Here is an 18,976-nt window from a genome sequence, read left to right as displayed (position 1 = left end):
GTTGTGTCACCTCTCAGCCAGGACCAAGTCAGCCCCTGCTGTGCATTCTCCAGCCTATGGTACCATAACCTCTGCAATGGAAAGATCAAAATCCTGGATTGGGAGTCAGCTGGAGCTTGGTGAATTTTAGATCAGGATCCTAATTCTGCAAACCAAGGCAGTCTCTTAATACCAGCCATCTAGGATGGATTCCCTTCCCCCTGCCTGTTTCACTCTTTCTCACTCCTCTCTTCCTCAGAGTGGCTTGTGCTAGGTTTCTGCTCTTAACTTCTGATCTAGCCCCATGTCCCCCCAGGGCCAAATTCTGGAGATTGTACTCAAGCAAAGCTCCCTTTCATTACAACTGGAGGGCTGCTCAGGTAGACTGTGGGCTCCATTGCTGTTAGTGGGAGCAAGACCAGGATTTCCAGTTGGGTCCAGTTCCTACCAATCCATTCTGGAGGCAGCATCCCTGACCTGCTGACTGCTCTATAAAACCCTAAGAAGGTTCAGCGATAAATGCCCTATCCCTTTGCAATACATTTCCCTGTCGGTCAAGGTCAAGTAAGAGAGAATGCACCAAGAATGGAAAAAAGGGAAGCGAGGGAGTGCAAAAGTTCTTGGGCAATGGCTGTAAACACTTCTGACTTCTATGCAAGTTATAGATCAGGAATGGTGTAGTATGCGTGTGTGTGAAGGAGGGGGAAGGAGCCATCTCAAAACAGCCTGATGTGATTTGTAGAGAGGTGAGCTGGGAGGTGTGTCCTCCTCTGCCCCACCTCCTAGCCAGACAGTAAGACTCTGGACACACTGTAACATGTTCACAGAGCTAGATGGTGCTCTGTGTGATATATGCAACCCTGTGTCAGTCTGTCTTTCCAGGTCCCTTTGGTCTGATGCACCCTGCCAGTGGGATTCAAGAGTAGATAAGGTGGATGCTTATCGCAGAATCATAGATCTTAGAAACTGAAAAGTATTAGGAGCTCAGGACTTACACGTTCCCCTGTGGCCGTGCAGGGTCACTCCACCTGAGAGATAAGCACCCAGGTAGCTATTTCCAAATAAGACACACCTGTGGGTTGGGCTATTTTGAAGATTAAATTACTGCTTATTGTCATTTTATTCTGCTGCTTGTCAAGCCTCAGGATGACCTTCTAGCCAGTTTTGCTTTTTACCTGGGCGCTTGGGAAATTGATGCAACTGGGGACAAGCCTCTGTGAGTAAGAGCCTTGGAGAAGAGTGCTAATCCCTGTGGAGAAACAGGAGGCTTCTGAGTGAGACTTCCCAAATCCTGGTGGTTGGTGTTGCTGGTTTGTGTTGGAGCTTTGAAGGTTGCCCCAACTGAAGGAGAAAAGAAGAGCACAAGAAATGGGGGTGCCTCTGTTTGGGGACAGCAAGCTCTTCAACCAGATCTGGAATGGACTGTGTCCCAGAATACAGGGCAAGAAGTCCTGGGACTGGTGCCTTGAGGAAATTCACCTGCTGCAGCAGAAAAGGTACAGTACATTTCTCCTCCCCCTGCAGCTCTCTCTACTGCTTCTCTATCCTTTTGCCTCAGATCTTCAGCCTATAGATGGACTCAGACAGGGCTTGCAGCACTTTTCTGGCTGCCTCTCTGTTGGGGGTTTTCTCCGAGGTGAAACATGCCTGGCATTTAGACCTTATCTCTGCTCACAGGTGAGTTTTATGGGTCTCTGTTTTATGCCCATGGCGGCAACGTGTGAAAGTTTTGGTAGCACTGGACACAGCATGCAGTGTTTCCCAAGGGGAAATAGTGGGGGGTTTGTATGTCAGGAATGATACAGCCAGACACTATTCTCTGGGGATTCCCACAATTGCACATGGTGCTTTTGTGCTCTGTTCCTGAAGCACATAGGAGGTATTTATTACTGAGTGATTTGTGACTACGGTGTCTGAGACTGACTGGGCATTTTTTGACCGGTTTCTTACAGGGTTGCCTGTGAACAGAAGGGACTTGATCATATGGCTTGAGAAATCCCTTCCAGTCCTCTCTTCCTATGGATTATGTGGGGGCCTGCTGGGCATATTGGGGGTGCTCACAGAGCTATTTGGGGGAGTCCAGGCTAGGATAGCAAGGGGCTGCAGGGTAGGGATGGGGTAAAATGGCAAATGCTTGGAGATTCCAAGCTTGGATTAGCAGGACAGGTAGCTGAAGATGAGAACTGAATTATATGTGCAGAGTTATATCTCAGGAAACCATCACTCCTTGATTTCCTAAGCATAAATTTCACAAAATTTAAATACATAATTTTTGCTCACTTTATCTTGTCCATACCCATTCATAAAGGCCACAGGAGTGTCAAGGATCTTAGGGGTTTAGGTTGTAGCCGTGTTGGTCTAAGGATATAGGCAGACAAGGTTCCTTGGGTGAATTTGATATCTTTTATTAGACCAACCCAAATGGTTGGAGAATAGTTATTAAGCAAGCTTTCGGGTTCAAAAACCCTTCGTCAGGCTAAGGATGCTGCAACAGTTGCAGGAAGAGCACGCAGCAACTGCTGCAGCGTCCTTAGCCTGACAAAGGGTTTTTGAACCCGAAAGCTTGCTTAATAACTATTCTCCAACCATTTGGGTTGGTCTAATAAAAGATATCAAATTCACCCAAGGAACCTTGTCTGCCAAGGATCTTAGGGTAAATCTGATATATTTTCTTAGTTGGTCTAATAAAATATATCAGATTTACCTTAAGAACCTTGTCTGCCTATGTCCTTAGACCAACATGGCTGCAACCAACACCTGTGAAACGGGAGTGTTAAAGCATTTTAGTGTGAAACGGTGCAAAATTCTATTTGCTGAGGGGTAGGTGAGGGCTTGGTTCTGCGATAGCTGCATGTATTTACAATAGTGCCTTGTCATCCTCTTTCCACTGGATTCAGTAGCCTCATCCATGGTTGCCTGCAGCTGGCACAGGCACTTACTTCATCAAGACAGTCTGCAAAATGTTGTAAGAGAAGGCAGATGATTTGCATTCCCTTGACCTAGGCATAAGCACCCACACAATGTACAGGGTAGCAACAAATTGGGTCCAGCGTTCCTCTCCAGGGACACCTACATGAGCTTGTAACCACTGTCAGCACAGCATGTGTCATCTGAGTGTGTAAGTGCCAGACCAACCTCCTTACTGCCGTGTAGTGTGAGTCACCTGCTGCATGTAGGGCTGCAGCTGGATTCCAGTGGTGGGTGACCTAGGCACTGTGCATCCTTGGTTTGTCAAGCTGTGGGGATTTTTAACCAGGGTGCCACAGCACCCTAGGGTTCCATGGGATGATTTTAAACCTGCTGTAGTATGCCACATAATATTAGCACTGGTAGGTTTGCAAACAAGTTTCACAGGACAAACCCAGAGATTTCAAATCAAAATCCATAGTTGTGGTCTTACTGAGTAGTTTGCAACAGAAAACTGCTCTTTAATTTTTCTGTAGTCAAAAAGAGGGAAAATGGCAGCTCCTAGTTTTCAAAGGGGTACCTTAAGTTTATTCCATGGTGCCTTTAGTCAAAGAAGGTTGAGAACCACTGCTCTAGATAGAAGTAAATCTTTTGTCCATCATGTTGCAAATATTTACTTCTAAACGTGTAGTAACTTTTTAGAGCTGTTTTCATAGTCACCTCTGAAATCCTCAACACATAATTTCTGACTGTTCAGAAAGACCCAAACAGCTTATTGTTTCCAAATGTAAGCAATCCACATTTCTGTGGGCACATGATCATTTATTTCTAATACCCTGTCTCTATACCTATACTGGAATATAGTCACTGGGAGAATTATATCAGCTTATCTTTAGTAGTGGGAATAGATCAGTGAGTCCTTTTTTATGTATGCCTTAAATCTCACCTTAAAATCTTTAGTACCTCCTACCTGCTGAATATAATGCCACTGAATTTGGTCAAGCCGTGAATATAAAAAAACATTAGAAGTGGGAAAGAGGCATGTGTTGCAGGGTGGGAGGGAGCAGAGGTGAGAGACAGACAGACAGAGGAAGGAAAGGCTTTAAATATAGAAAAATAAAGTTGCTTTCAAACATGAGCAGACCCTCCTTCCCCTTTCGTTATCATTCCACTTGTTCCTAAGTTATACAGTTTTCTCTCTCCAGTGCAGTGATTTTTTTCCTCCCTAAATATAACCAATACTCTGGGGAGAAGGAGGGAATATTTTACAAAGTGACAGAGGATGCTTGTTTGAGTTTGGGTGCTGTAATCTCAACACTGGCAGAAATGAAAGGAAAGAGTGAAGAATTTATTTAATTAAGCTGCCTTTAGAAATCCTTCCTGGCTACTAGTTTTGCACATGAAGAACTGTAAGCCAACAAGGCTTGCCATGCATTCTAATAATTCTATTTTTGCAGTCCCCGTGGTTAGGTCCTAGCTTGGACAAGTCTTGGTGGACTTGTTCTAGCACTAACAAAAACACATAGATCTGGGAGATACAATGATATTCTGCACTGATTTTTATCCCACATTGACTCATTATGGCTGGAACAGGAGGGCAACACAGAATGTGGGCCTGTCTGTCCAGGTACTTTGCTACCCTATATCTGATAGGAGTTGATTTAGTAATTCAGCTCACTGTGAAATATTTCCCAAGGAGAAGAAAATGGAACTTCTTCCTGACCTCTGGCACATTATAACATAGCATGAAGATTAATGGTTGTAATAATGTTCACCCAGGCTAGTGTTACTGCATGTTTTCTTTATTCATGCAGGTCCAAATCTATGAGTCTTACCAAGCCAGCCAGCAATATTTACCCCCAGGCATTTTCAAGTTTAATCTCTCATTGTAGGCTAGTGCTCAAAGGGAAGCCAGTGTGCAAATATGTGGCAGCATTTTCCACTGAGAAGGGTCTTCTGGTTCATGCCTCTCCTTCTCTACATCACCAATCAGCATTCTGAAGAACATACAACTTGCTATGAAGTGCTATAGTCAGAATACCTTTTCATCACTGTCTTCTTTCTGGGTTTACCTGTGGAGGTGAACTCTGAAACCCACATAGGATTTAGGTACATGAACTCATCAACAGTAACAGATCACAGAGAAAAAGGAGCTGGAAAACTCAGAGGTGTGATGATTAAGGAAAGTCGCACCCCTGAGGGACAATGTCAGAAATAACCAATATATAAATATGGGTGTATAGCCAACACAAGGGTTTACAGTAAATGGAAGATGCAAAGCTAGGGCAACTGGCTTTTCTTCCTGTTTTTCCTACCTAGTGGGTCAGTAGCCACTATACGTGCCCTTTTGCTCTGCACGCCATGTCGCCTCGTCTGTACCATAGGGTGTGTCACACCTGCTGTACCAAATGGGGTGTTGTAAGGTATAATTAATGTGTGTAAAAGGACTTTGAGATTATCTGCTAAGAGGCAGTGGAGGAATAAAATGTACTGTTGTTATAATAATTATGATTCCATATGTCTGGCGTAGGTTGCTGTAAAGATTCTCTAGGCATGTTTTGGGGGTAGCTTACATAACTGGCGGAGAGCTATTCAGGTCATTTTAAGCAGGTGGCAATAAAAGTTTATGCCCCTTCACGCCATCACTTTTCTTGTTAGTGCCACATATTTGCCTTAGTTTATAGGGATTTTGTGTAGCTTTATAGTCTCACCCATGCATTGTTTTTTTTTCTATTTGAATTACTTTAATTACTATGTATTCAGCATCAGTACTGAGTGACGTTCACAAGTGAAAAATAAACTTTGTTGTGCGTTATCAGGGTCTATGCCTTTGGGTTTGCAAAAGGATACAGTGCACCTTTCACCTCTAAGTCAGAAGGTCCAATTTGTCTTAGGCTGATAACATACAAAAGACGTTGCTAAACATTGGCTCTGCATTGTTTCAGTGAAAAGAATCAGTGAGGTCTTAGTACACTTCCCTAGTATACAAGTGTCCCTGTCTAAACACCCAGCATGACCATCAATATGAATTGGTTCCCTTATTGCCAACTTCATCAGCAGGGATCCTGGTTTCCTTGATAAAAAAATCACAAATTGTCCAATAAAAAATTGCTAATTCTCTGATAAAAACTCCCAAATCTGTGAATAAAATGAAAGGTCAGTTCTAGATATATAGAAGTCTTAGTCTGTCTGTCCATAATGCTTTATTTGCACTCTGATTGGCTATCTTGACAGCCAATCAGTGTGTGAATACAGCACTATGGCAAGCAGGCGGCAGGGACAGAGGGGACCTGGGGGATGGGGGGCCAGGCCAGCTCTGCTGGCCTGCCCACCCCCTCTCTGGGGTGGAGGCAGGGGCTGCGCAAGGGCGGGGGAAACAGGGTCAGGGCTGCCGCAGTGAGGGGAGGACAGGGGGAGGGCCCCGAACCAGCAGGGGGAAATGGGGTCGAGCCTGAAGTGATGGGGAAGGGGGGGAACAGGGTCAGACCCAAATTGGGGGGGTGGGGCCAGACAAGGGGAATGGGGGTGCAGGGCTGGACGCTGGGCTCTATCTCCACCGGCCCCCCGAATGGGGGTGGGGGGAGCACCTCCAGCCCTGAAGCAGCAGGGGTGAGGGTGGGGGAGTGAGCCTGGCCCTGGGCCTCTGTCCCTGCCCACCACCCACCCAGCAGGTGGTGGTGACAGAGCGGATGGAGGGGGGCAGAGCCATCAGCGCTGGCCCCATCCCCCCTGCTCCCTGCAGGCCGCAAAAATGGAGTGGATGGGGGGAGGGGCAAGGCCAGTGCTGCTGACTATGTGTGCCCCGGCCCTGCAGGTGGATGGGGGGCAGGGCCAGCAGACAGGCAGGGCAGGCTGGCCCCAGAGCAGCAGTGGGGGGGGGGGGGTGGAGGAGGGGGAGAGTGGGTCTGGCCCTGAAGGTGGGGAGGCAGGGCCGGATGCAGGACATTGTCCCTGACTGCCCCTCCGCCCGTCATTTTAGATGGGTAATTGGCTAGTATATTTTTATTTTCTATATATATCATTTATATATATATATATATCAGTTGAACATAACGTTTTCTTGATATCTTTTTTTTGATGCAATCACTATAATAAAATAAATTCTCAATACCTATAAATTTTAGTATTTGATTTTGGGTTTTTTTATCATCGAAAATGAGAACTCCCCCTGGCCCCTGTGGTCACAGAACACAGCTCCAGGCCCCTCACTCCCAAGCCACAGCCCCCCGGCTCTGCTGGTGCCCCTTACTCCCTTTCCCCCACAGCCTCTTTGCCCTGCCAGTGCCCCTCACTCTCCACAGCCCCCCGCCCAGCCCTGCTCGTGCCCCTTACTACCCCCCAACAGCCTCTCCCAGCTCTGCTGGTGCCTCTCACTTCCCACCGCAGCCCCCTCTCCCTGCTTATGCCCCTCACTCCCCCAACCTACAGACTCCTGGCCCTGCTCTGCCCCTCACTCCCCCTTACAACCTCCCCAGCCCTGCTGGTGCCCCTCGCTTCCCACCCACAGCCCCCTGCCCCCCTGCCCTGCTGGAAGTGGCCCCCAGCTGCCAGGGCTACAGGGCCAGGGACCCAGATTTCCAGCCCCCTAGCCCCCACAGCAGTACCCTAGCCCTGGCTGCTGCCTGCAGGAGTGGGGTACAAAGCTCAACTCCCCCCACCCTCCACTGCCTGCTGTGGGCTCAGGTAGGGTTGGGGCCAGCTCCCTGCCATTGCGCGCACTCTTGGGCATTAGGGGGGGACCTGTGCCCCTCAGATCTGTGTACAGGGCAAGGGTGAGCTGCCCACTGCAGGCTTGGGCTCCCACCCTGCTGCCCTCCCCCAGGGCCTCTGCAGTCCAGCAGATGAGACCTGATGCTGCAGAGCAGAGCAAGGCCACATGGAGAAGCTCCTTGCCATTGCCCTGGCAAGGCATCCCCTGCGTGTGGGGGCAGCGACACTGGGTTGTGCCCCTTGCTGCTGCTGCATGGGCAGGGGGTGCCTTTCCAGGGCAGCACAGAGTTCGCAGTGGCAAGGAGCTTCCCTGTGCAGCCCCGCTCTGCCCTGCCACACCGGGTCCCACCCACCGAGCTGCAGAGGTCCCAGGGCATGGCAGCAGGGTGGAGAGCCCGAGCCCACAGTGGGTAGCCTATGCCCGCCCCTGCCCCTGCCTCTGCCCCTGCCCTTGTCCGTAGTCACAGATCTGGCGGGGACGGGTTCCCCCTGCCTTCTGGGAGTGCACGCAGCAGTGGGGAGCTGGTCCCATGCCCTGCCCTCCAGATGAGCTGCCCACAGCCCTGTCCCACTCTCCGCCCAGATCCTGCAGCCACGCATTTCAGCCCTGGGCTCCACGCCCCACACCTTCCTTGGCTGGGCAGCAGCCCCAAACCCCAGCCCTGCCCAACTCCCTTCCTCCATCCCTATGGGGGCCTTAATCCCACCCCTCACCCCCTGACTTACCTGCAGGAGCTGCTCTCCAGGCTGCCAGGTGGCCATGTGCATAGACATGTACATGGCACCCCATGCCTGACCGCCCTTCTCCCACTCCCCCCAGCCCCTTGCAGGCTGGAACTCTGTCAGCCTGCAGAGAGCTCTTTGCAAAAATACAAAATCCATGGGTTTCTCTGTGGATACCTTTAAGAAATGCTTGGATGCTTATCTTGCTGGGGTGATCTGACCCCAGCTGAGTTCCTGCCCCTTGGGCAGGGGGCTGGACCTGATGATCTTGGGAGGTCCCATCCATCCCTAATGTCTATGAAATCTATGAAAATGAAAAATTCCCGTTTTCATCGGGTGAAGTGGGAAATCTGTGTTTTTCTCTGTCTCCCACGGAAATGGAAAACCTGGATCCCTGTTCATGAGAAAGGTCAAAGGCACAACCATGCTTTCTTGCCTCCTAGAGGTTCATTTCTTTTGGTGAGTAATGTTCCAGTCACAATGTTTCACACAGTTGGAGGACACACAAAGTGGCCTTTTGGAAGCAATGTCACTGCACCGCCAGTCAAGTCATGTGAGAGATGTATTGCTGATGAAATCTGGGTCTCTCTTCTTCCACCTTTGCCCCAGTGAAAGCATTAAGGGAAGAGTTTCAACAATAGAAAATATGTGACCTGATTTTCAGAAGTACAGATGGGCAAATCCAGATTGGCAAACTAGGTGCCCAATCCGAACTCAGGCAGAAATGTACATATCTGTGCTGCAGAAAGCAATCTAGAGTAGCTCTGCTCAACAACCACAAAACCTCTTAGGTGTCAGTGTAGGGCACATGTACAGTCTCCTCCTCACCCCACATTGTCCCTAACAAAATAAGCCCTGTTCACCCACTCCCATGGGGTGTGCAAGACACCAGCAGTTAGGCACAGTAGACAGCTTGGAAGAGTGCATGTCCCAGGACTGTTCTCACAGAAAAGCCTGAGTGTGGTGCTGGGGGTGAGGAGGGATGAGGAGGCACTCAGAGCCACCATGCTGCTCAGAACTCCTCCTAAGCCATCTCTTCCAACTAATTGCTGAACTTTGGGGTAGTGAAGTGAGAGCAAGAAAGCAGAGCTTTTTCTGTCAGCCGTAGATCTGGAGTCAGTAAGGAGGCAGTATAAGTGGTCAATGCCTGCCCAACATGTGCCAGTGGCACAGACATCATTCATGAATGGCGGTAGCCATGATCACTTTTGCTCAGAGATACAAGTAGAGGTACTGGAGCCAGTGTCTCCCTTTATGTAATAGCTAGCATACTGCTAACAGGGAGCACTTTCTGTTGAGGCTGTGCCAGCATGCAGACAAGAATGCTTAGGCGATGGGTGCAGACAGAAAGTAAATAAATGTAAGCATCAAGTGGTTGGAGCACCCAGTTGGGGAGGGGGAGACTTGAGATCTGCTCCCTTGAAGGTTGATGCATTTTATACTTGCTATTGGAGAAAAGCAGTTTGTAATTCTTGCTGTTGTGTTTGAGATTTGTGTTGCAGAATACAGGCAAATTTCAGGGAGTGCTTCAATCTTGCTATTGTCCTGATGAGCAAATAATGAGCTGAGCTGACCTACTAACCCTGCTTTAGTCTGTGATTGTTCTCAATAGCCACTTAAGCTTTCATAGCCACCCCGTGTTTGTTGGGTGGGGCCTGTCCCCTAAGACCTGGGAAGAAGTTTCTGTTAGGGAGCAGGGTGGATTGTTTGACCATCAAGGTGAGGAGGCCCGGGTTCTCCACCTCTTGTCTGTCAGTGTCTATAATTAGTAATTTAGCCCACAATGAGTTTTATTTATTCCCAGTTTTATTGCTGTGCTTAGCAGTAGCACCAGGCACCTCAGAAACACCTAAGAATTTCTTTAGCAAACCAAGGGCTACCTAAAGCTACTGGGTTTTCACTGCACTGTGGCACCCTCAGCTTTGGGGCTTCTCAGCATCAGTAGGGACAAAGCCCAGGTCCTCCTGCACCATGCATGAGTCTCTGTACTAGAACTGAAGGTAAATCTGCCATGTATCGGCTGAATGGGGTCTGACATGCAGCTGGACAGCATGTGCTCTTTCTCTCTTGTGTATGTGTGTTTGTGCACACAGTTCCCAATCCTATTCCCTTGAAGCATCTCTTCCAATGCACTAAAGGAAAGGGCACAGGCTGTTCACTGTCCTTTTCCACCAGCTCTCCAGGGCCAGGTACAGACATTCACGAAGACTGAGACTGAATCAATTCAGTCTTTGCAGCTAGTCTAAGCTGCACAAATTAAATTGAAACAGAAGTGAGATGACATTTACCTTTGATTCAGGAAATGCAGCCACATTCCTACAGTGGCTCAGGCCAGAAGCCAGGGGCTGCTAGAGCAGGGCACTCTGGCTGTGTGTTCACTTCTTCTTCCTCCTTCCCCCAAGGTCTCTGGGATTTGCAGTCTAGAATTACAGCAGCAGGACTCTGCAGGGTTTTTCATCACTTCCTTTTCCTGCTTCCAGGTGCCTCTGAGATTTGTAGCCCAGAGTTGCAGCTGGCAGTAAGTTTGGGTGGGGGAAGGAGTGTTTCACTCCCCTCCCAGGCCACAGACCCCAGCTGGGCTTGTCTGGGGGCCTATCCCTTCCCCTGTAGACTGGGCTGCATCCCCAGCCAGGCTTGTCCCTGCCTGCCTTGTCAGCCAGCCAGCCCTCACTGCTCCATCTAGGAAACAGAGAGGCAGAGCTAGCCCTGCTCTCTGGAGCAGATAGCACGGCCCAACCCAGGGCTGCAAAGCATGGTGGGATGCTGGGGGACTGTGATTTAACTTGAACCAGGAAGACATCTGGGACAGAAGGTTCATAAACCAGTTTGATCCAAATCAGTTAAGTCTGGTACTACATTCAACCAGGTTCATCTTAAACCAGTTTCAGCCATTCTGAAAGTGGTCTATGTGCACTGAGCTTCTGTTCTGTTACAGGTTTAAACCAGTTTCTGAACACTTAAGCCAGTTTGTGTAGCTTCTGTCCCCAGCCCCAGACCTGTTAGTCAGTCACTCCCTTTCCAGTCTCTTCTTTCCCTTCTCATCTTATTTTTGGCTTCCCAACTGAAAAGCCATTTGCCCTATTTCTTGCTTCCTCTCCTCAGAGGCCAGAGACAGCATGGCACACGTATGTGGTGAATGATGAACAAGCTGGGGGATGGCTGTTGCTGGGCTGAGTGTGTTCATGTGGCTGTTTTGAATAGCATGGGAGCAGAGTAGTGAGCGTGAGCCAGGCTGCTCCTCCTGTACCTGTAGCCTTGTATGTTTTGTGCCAGGATCCACCGTATTCTGAGGTTCCAGGGGAGCAAGGAATGAAGGTGGGAGGATTTCATGGTACCTGTAGCTGTCAAAGGGGTTGCATGGATCCAAGCCCTCAGCCTTTGCTGCTCCTCTTCTGAGGCCCCACCCCATTTACTAGTCTGATGTCTCATCTTGTATGGGGGGGTGGTTTGCCAGATCGCCCTCCTTGCTGGTTCTGTCCCTCACTCTTGAGTCCCTGCACTCAATCTGTGATATAACTCCTTTCTCTTAACAAAATTCCCAATAAGCCAGATTCCACATGAGCCAACCGTGCAGAGGCTGGGGGGTTCATAACAAAGGTTCCTAGACCCTAGGCTGTGGGGTTCATTTAGGGATGGATCTGGCCTATGCCGTTTCCTTCTTAATACATACAGTGGCCTGGATGCTGCCCCTTGGAAGAAAGCAGCTAAGAAATTGTAAATGCAAAGGGAACCTCCCCCTTTCTGTACGTGGGCAGAAATTGCTTGTTTTGCCTGCTTGGAGTCATTTTTAGTCTGAGGATCCAGCAACTTCCTCAGTTGATATCTGACCTACATTCTCCATCCTCTGTTCCCTAAGGGATTTTCACCTACTACCTACCTTACCACTATCCAAGTGACAACAAAGCAGGACTTCCTCCGCCTATTGCTGAGTCACCTATTTATAAGTCTACTTAATAAAGCTTCATAGCAGTAATACAGGACACCATGTCTCTGTGAATGCCAGCAAACAGCCACACCCTTTCCCTCATTACAAGGGAAGTTTCAGCGGGATACACTATCCATCCTCACTATCTACTTGAACAGCAGCTGTGTGGTCCTGTGGCTATGCTTTATAAGGCCAGCCCCAACCTAGTCCTGTAAAGGTTGCTAGCTATTGATGGTTGGGTCTTAATATTCTCCAGCAGGTGCCCAGACTTTCCCCTTCTTTTCCCAACCTCTAGAGCCAGGCTAGCCTGTAGCCAAGCACATCAGTCTAGAAATCGTATGGGGTGAGCTATTCTCCCCCTATGAGACTCTTAATTTTTCAGCCATGGTTCAGACCAGAAATATTACAGGACTGACCTTTGCAGGGCTGGTGATATGATTCTTCCAGAAGTAAATGCTTGGTGGAACAGGAGAAGAAGTTGCACACTACTTCAAGCACTAGATAATAATACTAAAGAATTTAAATTGTAAAGCGTGGGCTGAAGATTCAAGATTTTGGTTCACTTTTTATCTCAGCTAAACTGGTTTGCCCCGTCCATGACACTTCTACCTGGGAACATGACAGTAGCACATTAAAAAAAATAATGTTTATCCCTAATTATGTTCTGGATGACAGCCCGCATTTTTCCCTTGTTCAGTGCCAGAAAATTAACTAAGGTTGTGGATGTATGGTACAAGTATGTAGAGCATGGATGTTGGAGGCAGGTGAGCAAGAAGCAGCTAAGGGAGTATTTCCAAGTAATTAGAATAGGGGCTGGCTACCTGGACGTCTGTGTTCTGAACTAGGTTCTGTCACTGATTTGCTATAAAACCTTGGGAAGCTTCACATGCCCAAGAGGGGCCACTGAGTTTGGATATCCAACTTGACAGCCCCTAAAATTAGAGAGTATTTTTTGAAAATTTTGGCCTACTTCATCTCCAGATAGGATAATAATTAATACTTGCCTGTCCTATATAGGTCTCACTGGAATATGGGTGAATACCACCATTGATCAGTGCACATTACAGTTCACACAGAGGATCTGCTAGAACCATTGACAAAAATAGGCCTCTCTGGGCATGTCTACTCAAGATGCTAAATGTGCTGAAGACTAATTCTGCTGTGTATATTAGTGAGCCACGGCAAAAGCCATGCTGTTGCACTAATGTGCAGTAGAATTAGTCTACTGTGCATTAGTGTCACTTAATGGCATGCACCAGTGCTACTGCACAGTAGAGCTGGTTACTGTGTATTTAGTTAGTACCTGTTATTACAGGCACTAAACTTAATGCGCCGTAACCACGGCACATTAATGCATGTGTAGACATGTCTACTGAGAATGAATTAGGTCAGGGGTTGTCAACCAGGGGTACACATACCCCAGGGGTACTTTGAAAGTCCCAGGGGGAATGCGGGAGCAGGCAGGGATGGAGTCCCACCATCCTGTGCCGCTGCCTCATAGGAGCAGGGCCAGGGTGGCACAGATGCTGCGCTGCTGTCACTCTGCTGCTCGCCATGACCCCACTCCGTGTCCGGCTGCTTGCCACCCCCCTCCCCCCAGATGTACACTTATTAAAAAGGGGACTGCTGGGGGTACACTTATTAAAAAAAGTTGAAAGCCCCTGAATTAGGTAATACCATATATGATTTATGGGGCTTACATGAGAAGTCACTGGGAAAGTTAGATTTCTTCCAAAGCTAACGGTTAAGAGTGTTTGATAAGACCAGACAACACCCCAAAATAAAGATGAGATATACAAGGATTAAGACAACCTGGTAAACATGTTTTATTGCTTGGTGACAACATACACGTCCTAGATGTAGGTCATCATCTAGGATGTTGCCACCAAAAGATGTTTTAGTATTTGCTGAGAAGTAGGAAGTATATGTTATAAATAAGAGTTGTTTAGACTGGTGTATAAAGGAGGGTCTAGGAACCTTTGTTATTTTGCATTAGGCTTAGTGGGTGCATCCACCTGACACATGCCTATACTTTACTGCAGGTATCGTGACCAACACCGCGTACCGGCTTGTCATGTATGTTAGCTTGTAGGTGCTTTATAGGCAATAAACCTGGCTGACATTTTGTCACTGAGACTGGGCTTGCGGTTGTTCTTTCTGTAACAAGAAAGTCTTCAGAGGACACTGCAGTGCAGGCAGCTTCCCAACACTATGCACACTCAGACCACTCAGGGAGCCTGACATTGGTGACCCCTCCCTGAACAACACCTCCCAGAGGGCTTCTGGGGGCCTTCATAGGATGTTTGCATGGGGTTCTGAGATCTGTGTAGTAGTTGACCTGTGTCTGAGCCTTTCTAGTGTGGTCTGCTGTCCAACCCCTCCCTTCCACTTGGGTCAGTCTAGGAACCGAGGTGCAGAGCCTAATAAAGCCATGTTTCCCAAGCTAGGCGGGTTTCAACTGCACCATAGCAGGGTTGGCCACTCTCATGCTCCTCTTACTTCAGCCACTGCTGATGTTTAACCTGTCTCCAATTCTTCCACATATACCCTTCAATCTATACCACCCCCCGCCAGTTGGCACTAGTAAGGGAAATCGGTGGCTGTAATTCACATGTGCCATCTCAAAGAACCTTGCACACCCCACCGTTTGGGAAACACTGGCACAGGCATATTAATTGCAGCAATGTTAATGCTACTGAAAATCTTCCCTCTTCCTACCTCTTGCTTTTAGAAATTCAGATGTCCCAGGAACACCAGATTTTCCTGAGGCAAAGTCCTGGCAATGCAACACTATATCTGATAATCTTGCGTCCTCTTATTGAGCATAGCATGTTTTGCTCCTGGAGCCTCTTTTTCCTTCCTTGCTGTCCATTCCTATCCTTAATGTCATTATCGAGTCTACCTGTAACTTCACAGCTGTAAGTGAAAACAGATTGGCTAACCCAGAGGGCATATCTGAAGATAGGTGTGGGGTCAGAGGGACACATGTGAGATCACATTTAACCATTTCCTGGCTGATCAGGAACATCCTCCATAGTCCATAGCTTTGGGCTACATCCAGTTTAGTTTTCATAACTTGGGAAATAAGACTCCCGTTATTTCCTCAGTGAAAGAAAGTATTTCCTTATATGCAACACAAAATATTCCCTTTGCTCTCTTTCACAATCTTATAGATGTCTTTAACCAGTTCTTACCATGTCCTGCTTATGCCAATCAAACATTTGGAGGGTAGTTACCCTATTTACACCCACCTCTCCCTTCTTAGTTGTCATTTGATCAGGCTATTCATATTTCTTATTTTTCGACTTACTCTCCTACTGTTTCTCCGTTTCTTTTCCTTCTTCAAATTTTCTCCTGGTGGTGAAATCATTCAGTGTGGTTAAGTCGGTGAATTTGAAAAGATTTCAGAAGATTTCAAAGGAACATTGAACATAATCTAACTGTACAGTTGACAGTGTTCCCCAAAACATCAATTCCCTTGCCAGATCCTTGATAATAACATGGTGTGAATGTTGATGTCAGTTTTCTATTCAGTGGATTGCTGTTGAAAAACCTTGTTTGTATGCTATTATTCAGAACACTGCCCATCCTAATAACTGAGTTGGATGCATAAAATAAAAGATTATTTTTGTGAACAAATGGCACAATTCATTTTCCTGTTAATTAATGGAGCTTTAGTATTATCCATGAACTGTCTGCTAAAGGACCATGGGGAACAGTATGGAAATATTCTTGAATCCCAGGCATTTCAAGAATTTTAGCATAGGAGATTCATCCAAAAAATTGTGCTACAAAGTGCAGTGTTCACTATCGGCTATTCCAATATTGAAAACATTTCAGTCATCAGCAAGTAGAAAGGATGTCAGGACTGATTGCTTTATGTTTCACAAACAGAAAAGGTTTAAATCTTTTGGGCAATGTACAGCTACACCAGCTTTATTAATAATATAAAGCATCTGTATGCTTGTAGGGCACCTTTCCAACGAATTGAACCTCAAATGCCAAGAACTCTTAAAGTTAAATGATAAATCTCAGAAGTGGGAAGAAGCCTGAGAGCAATAAGTTGTCTCAAACATCCATGGTTTTGGTTTAAGTGGGTTTTCACCACTCAAGTTTCAATTTGGGTCTCAGACTAAGGCGTTTTCAACCAGAAGTGGTTAGATGAGAAGGAAGAAGAGCACTCAATAGATGAGTAAATGCAAAAGGGACTAAACTTCATATCTCTTATATTACCATGAATCTAAAGTTAACCTTCCATCTTCAGCGGACTTACTCTTATGTCATGCTTTGTAGTCTGGCCTGAGATCTATTTGGCAGTAAGTAAAATGGCAACATTACAGAAGATTGACATGAGCTGAAGGCACAGTGTTTGAGGGGAGAGAGGGTTGCATGGCTCATGCAGCCTACCTTTATGAGTTTGTCATGAGTTTCCTGATATACATTTTCTGTTTCTTGTCGATTTTGTTTTTCCCCTAAAGCTTCAACTCCTAACAAGAGATGACTGACAATTTCTGACTTTTTATAACTAGCAAAATGCATGTGTCTAAGCTACATGATTCAGGAAAAAAATCTAAAAACACGATCCAACTACCTCTAAGAGGTAAATAAAAACAAGTAAAGACCATCCAAAATGAGTATACATATCTATTTTAATGTCATGATTTTTAAGCCAATCTTCTGATTTTTGGTGGTTGATGCATGAGTTTAAGCACTTGGGGGCTAACAACTGTTTCCACATCTTTTTTTCCCTGAAATCTTGGATCTTGACTTAAATGTCCCTGGAATAGGAAGATTTTGAGTCTGATTATTTGTTTAAGACTTGAGACATCTAGCAATGTGATAATTTGGTGTTACAGGGAATTTTCAGTCCCATCCAGTGAAGGGTTAAAATTAAAACTACGGACTTAGGATGAGCAAGGGGAAGAAGGAAAGGGGCAGGCAAAGGGCTTGGGAAAAGACCGAAGGTGAGGAGAGACCACCTCTGTCTGGTCTTCTGTGTGCATTTGGGTTGGGGGTGTGTGTGTGTGTGTGTGTGTGTGTGTGTGTGTGTGTGTGTGTGTAGCTTTCATTCGCTATCCAGAAAGCAGTGTGATCATTAACGCTTCAGTCTCAGGGCTTTCTTAATCCTCCTGGGAAACTAGATGCTTACTCCTTACAACGGGCTAGAGCTCTGGCTTGTCTCTGTAATAAGGTAAACTTTCTCCCATCTCAGTCTCCAGAAAGCAAAGCCCACAGGGCAGGGTTAAAGGGCACACTCCTATTGACGATCCTTGACCCTTTTCTATGAGATTCCCCAGGCTGGATAGAGCCAGTTGCTTCTTATCCTCATACCTCAGGGTCACAGTGTTTGGATGGCTTGTGGAATTTACCTTGCTTGCCAAAAACTGAATGGAGCGTTGGAATTGTTTTTCCTCTTGTGCACCTAAGATGCAATATTCTAGTCCCACACCTGGCCATATTTGTGCACTGTGGATGTGTGAGTAGGTGTGCATAGAGCATGTTCAGTCAACTCTGCACTGGCTGGGTGCATATGCATGTACCTGAGCATATGTCTAGGAAGTTGTTGGGGAGAGGAAAGGCCACAGGTTAGGCATTATCCAGTCCCCTTTCCAGTGCTCCTTTTTGAAACTGAGCTGCTGTCCCTTGCACTTAATAGTCATTGGATAAAATGGATGGAGAGAGCTGCAGATGTTTCTTTCCCATTGGAGTTAGTGGTCCAGACTACAAGCCAGGGCCTGTTTCTTTTCATCTTAGTAGTTACCTCACTGGGACGCAGCTCATCACTATGGCAACATAGCATCGATGGGCACTAACTATGACATCACCGCTACTGTGCAGTAGCAACAGGCTTGTTGCTACTGTGCAGTAGGGTTGGAAATGACCCATGCGCCACCAGAACTGCATGCTACCAGCGGTTACTGTGCAGTCATATTGTACTTGCCAAAGCAAGTACTAAATCACTGCGCAGTAACAATGGCGCATACGTGTAGACACACCCACACTTTCTGCTCTCTTCCTTCTGGTCCCATTCCCACATATTGCCCTCTCTGCTACCCAAGGGACCAGCTCTAAAAGGAGCGCTGAAGAAGCACCTGGGAATGCCTAAATTGTGGTACTGGTATTTAGAGTAATGTGTGTGGAAGTCATGAGGATCCAGGTTTCTCCTCTAGGTTGAGGGGCCTAATAGCAGAGTCTGCTTCTTTCTGGGAAGTTGCCTAATCAGTCAGCTCTTGGGACTAAAACACAGGAGGGCCTCCCTGACCTGCTAGTCTCAGGTTTCTGTCTAGCTATACCTTCTTGATTTGGATGCATGCATACATCCAGAATGGGTTAGCGTGCATAGCTACCTGTCCAGTGTGTAGCTTATTGCACAGGCTCAGTCTATGTGCACAATCATATGTGTCCAGAGTGCATGGTAATAGAATTGCAACTTGTAAGTGCCTAAAATGCTACTTGTATGTATGGCTAGAAAGCTGCCATCTAGATATGCAAAGAAAAATTGAATTGCACTGCTAGATGTTGCCACAGGATTCCAGGCTATTTTCCCATTTGGTCAAGCATTGTACTTCCAGCTGCACTTGATAAGATGAGTTCTCCATCCAGTCTGGCATTTCATTTTCAGTGATAATAACCTTCCATACAGAGACCTGAAGTAGCAATGAGCGGTTCAGGTCTGTGAAAAAAACCCCAATGGTTAAAAAACCAGGGGCCAAGCCCCACAAAATCATGAGG

General features: G+C 46.9%; 1 protein-coding gene across 1 annotated transcript in view; it reads left to right on the top strand.

Annotated features, from left to right (window-relative positions):
• The first annotated feature begins 880 nt into the window (after window positions 1-880).
• LOC102569953 (transient receptor potential cation channel subfamily V member 6) overlaps window positions 881-18,976 on the top strand; it is a 38,558-nt gene continuing 20,462 nt past the window's right edge. Inside the window, exon 1 of the mRNA XM_006271797.3 lies at window positions 881-1,475. Within this exon, the coding sequence (XP_006271859.1) occupies window positions 1,348-1,475 (128 nt within the window). The 5' untranslated portion in view covers window positions 881-1,347. The remainder of the gene's footprint in view (window positions 1,476-18,976) is intronic.

Source organism: Alligator mississippiensis, chromosome 4 (genome assembly GCF_030867095.1).
Source record: "Alligator mississippiensis isolate rAllMis1 chromosome 4, rAllMis1, whole genome shotgun sequence".
Classification (NCBI taxonomy): domain Eukaryota; kingdom Metazoa; phylum Chordata; order Crocodylia; family Alligatoridae; genus Alligator; species Alligator mississippiensis.
The sequence above is the reverse complement of the archived record's forward strand: the minus strand, read 5'-3'. Positions and strand labels throughout refer to the sequence as shown.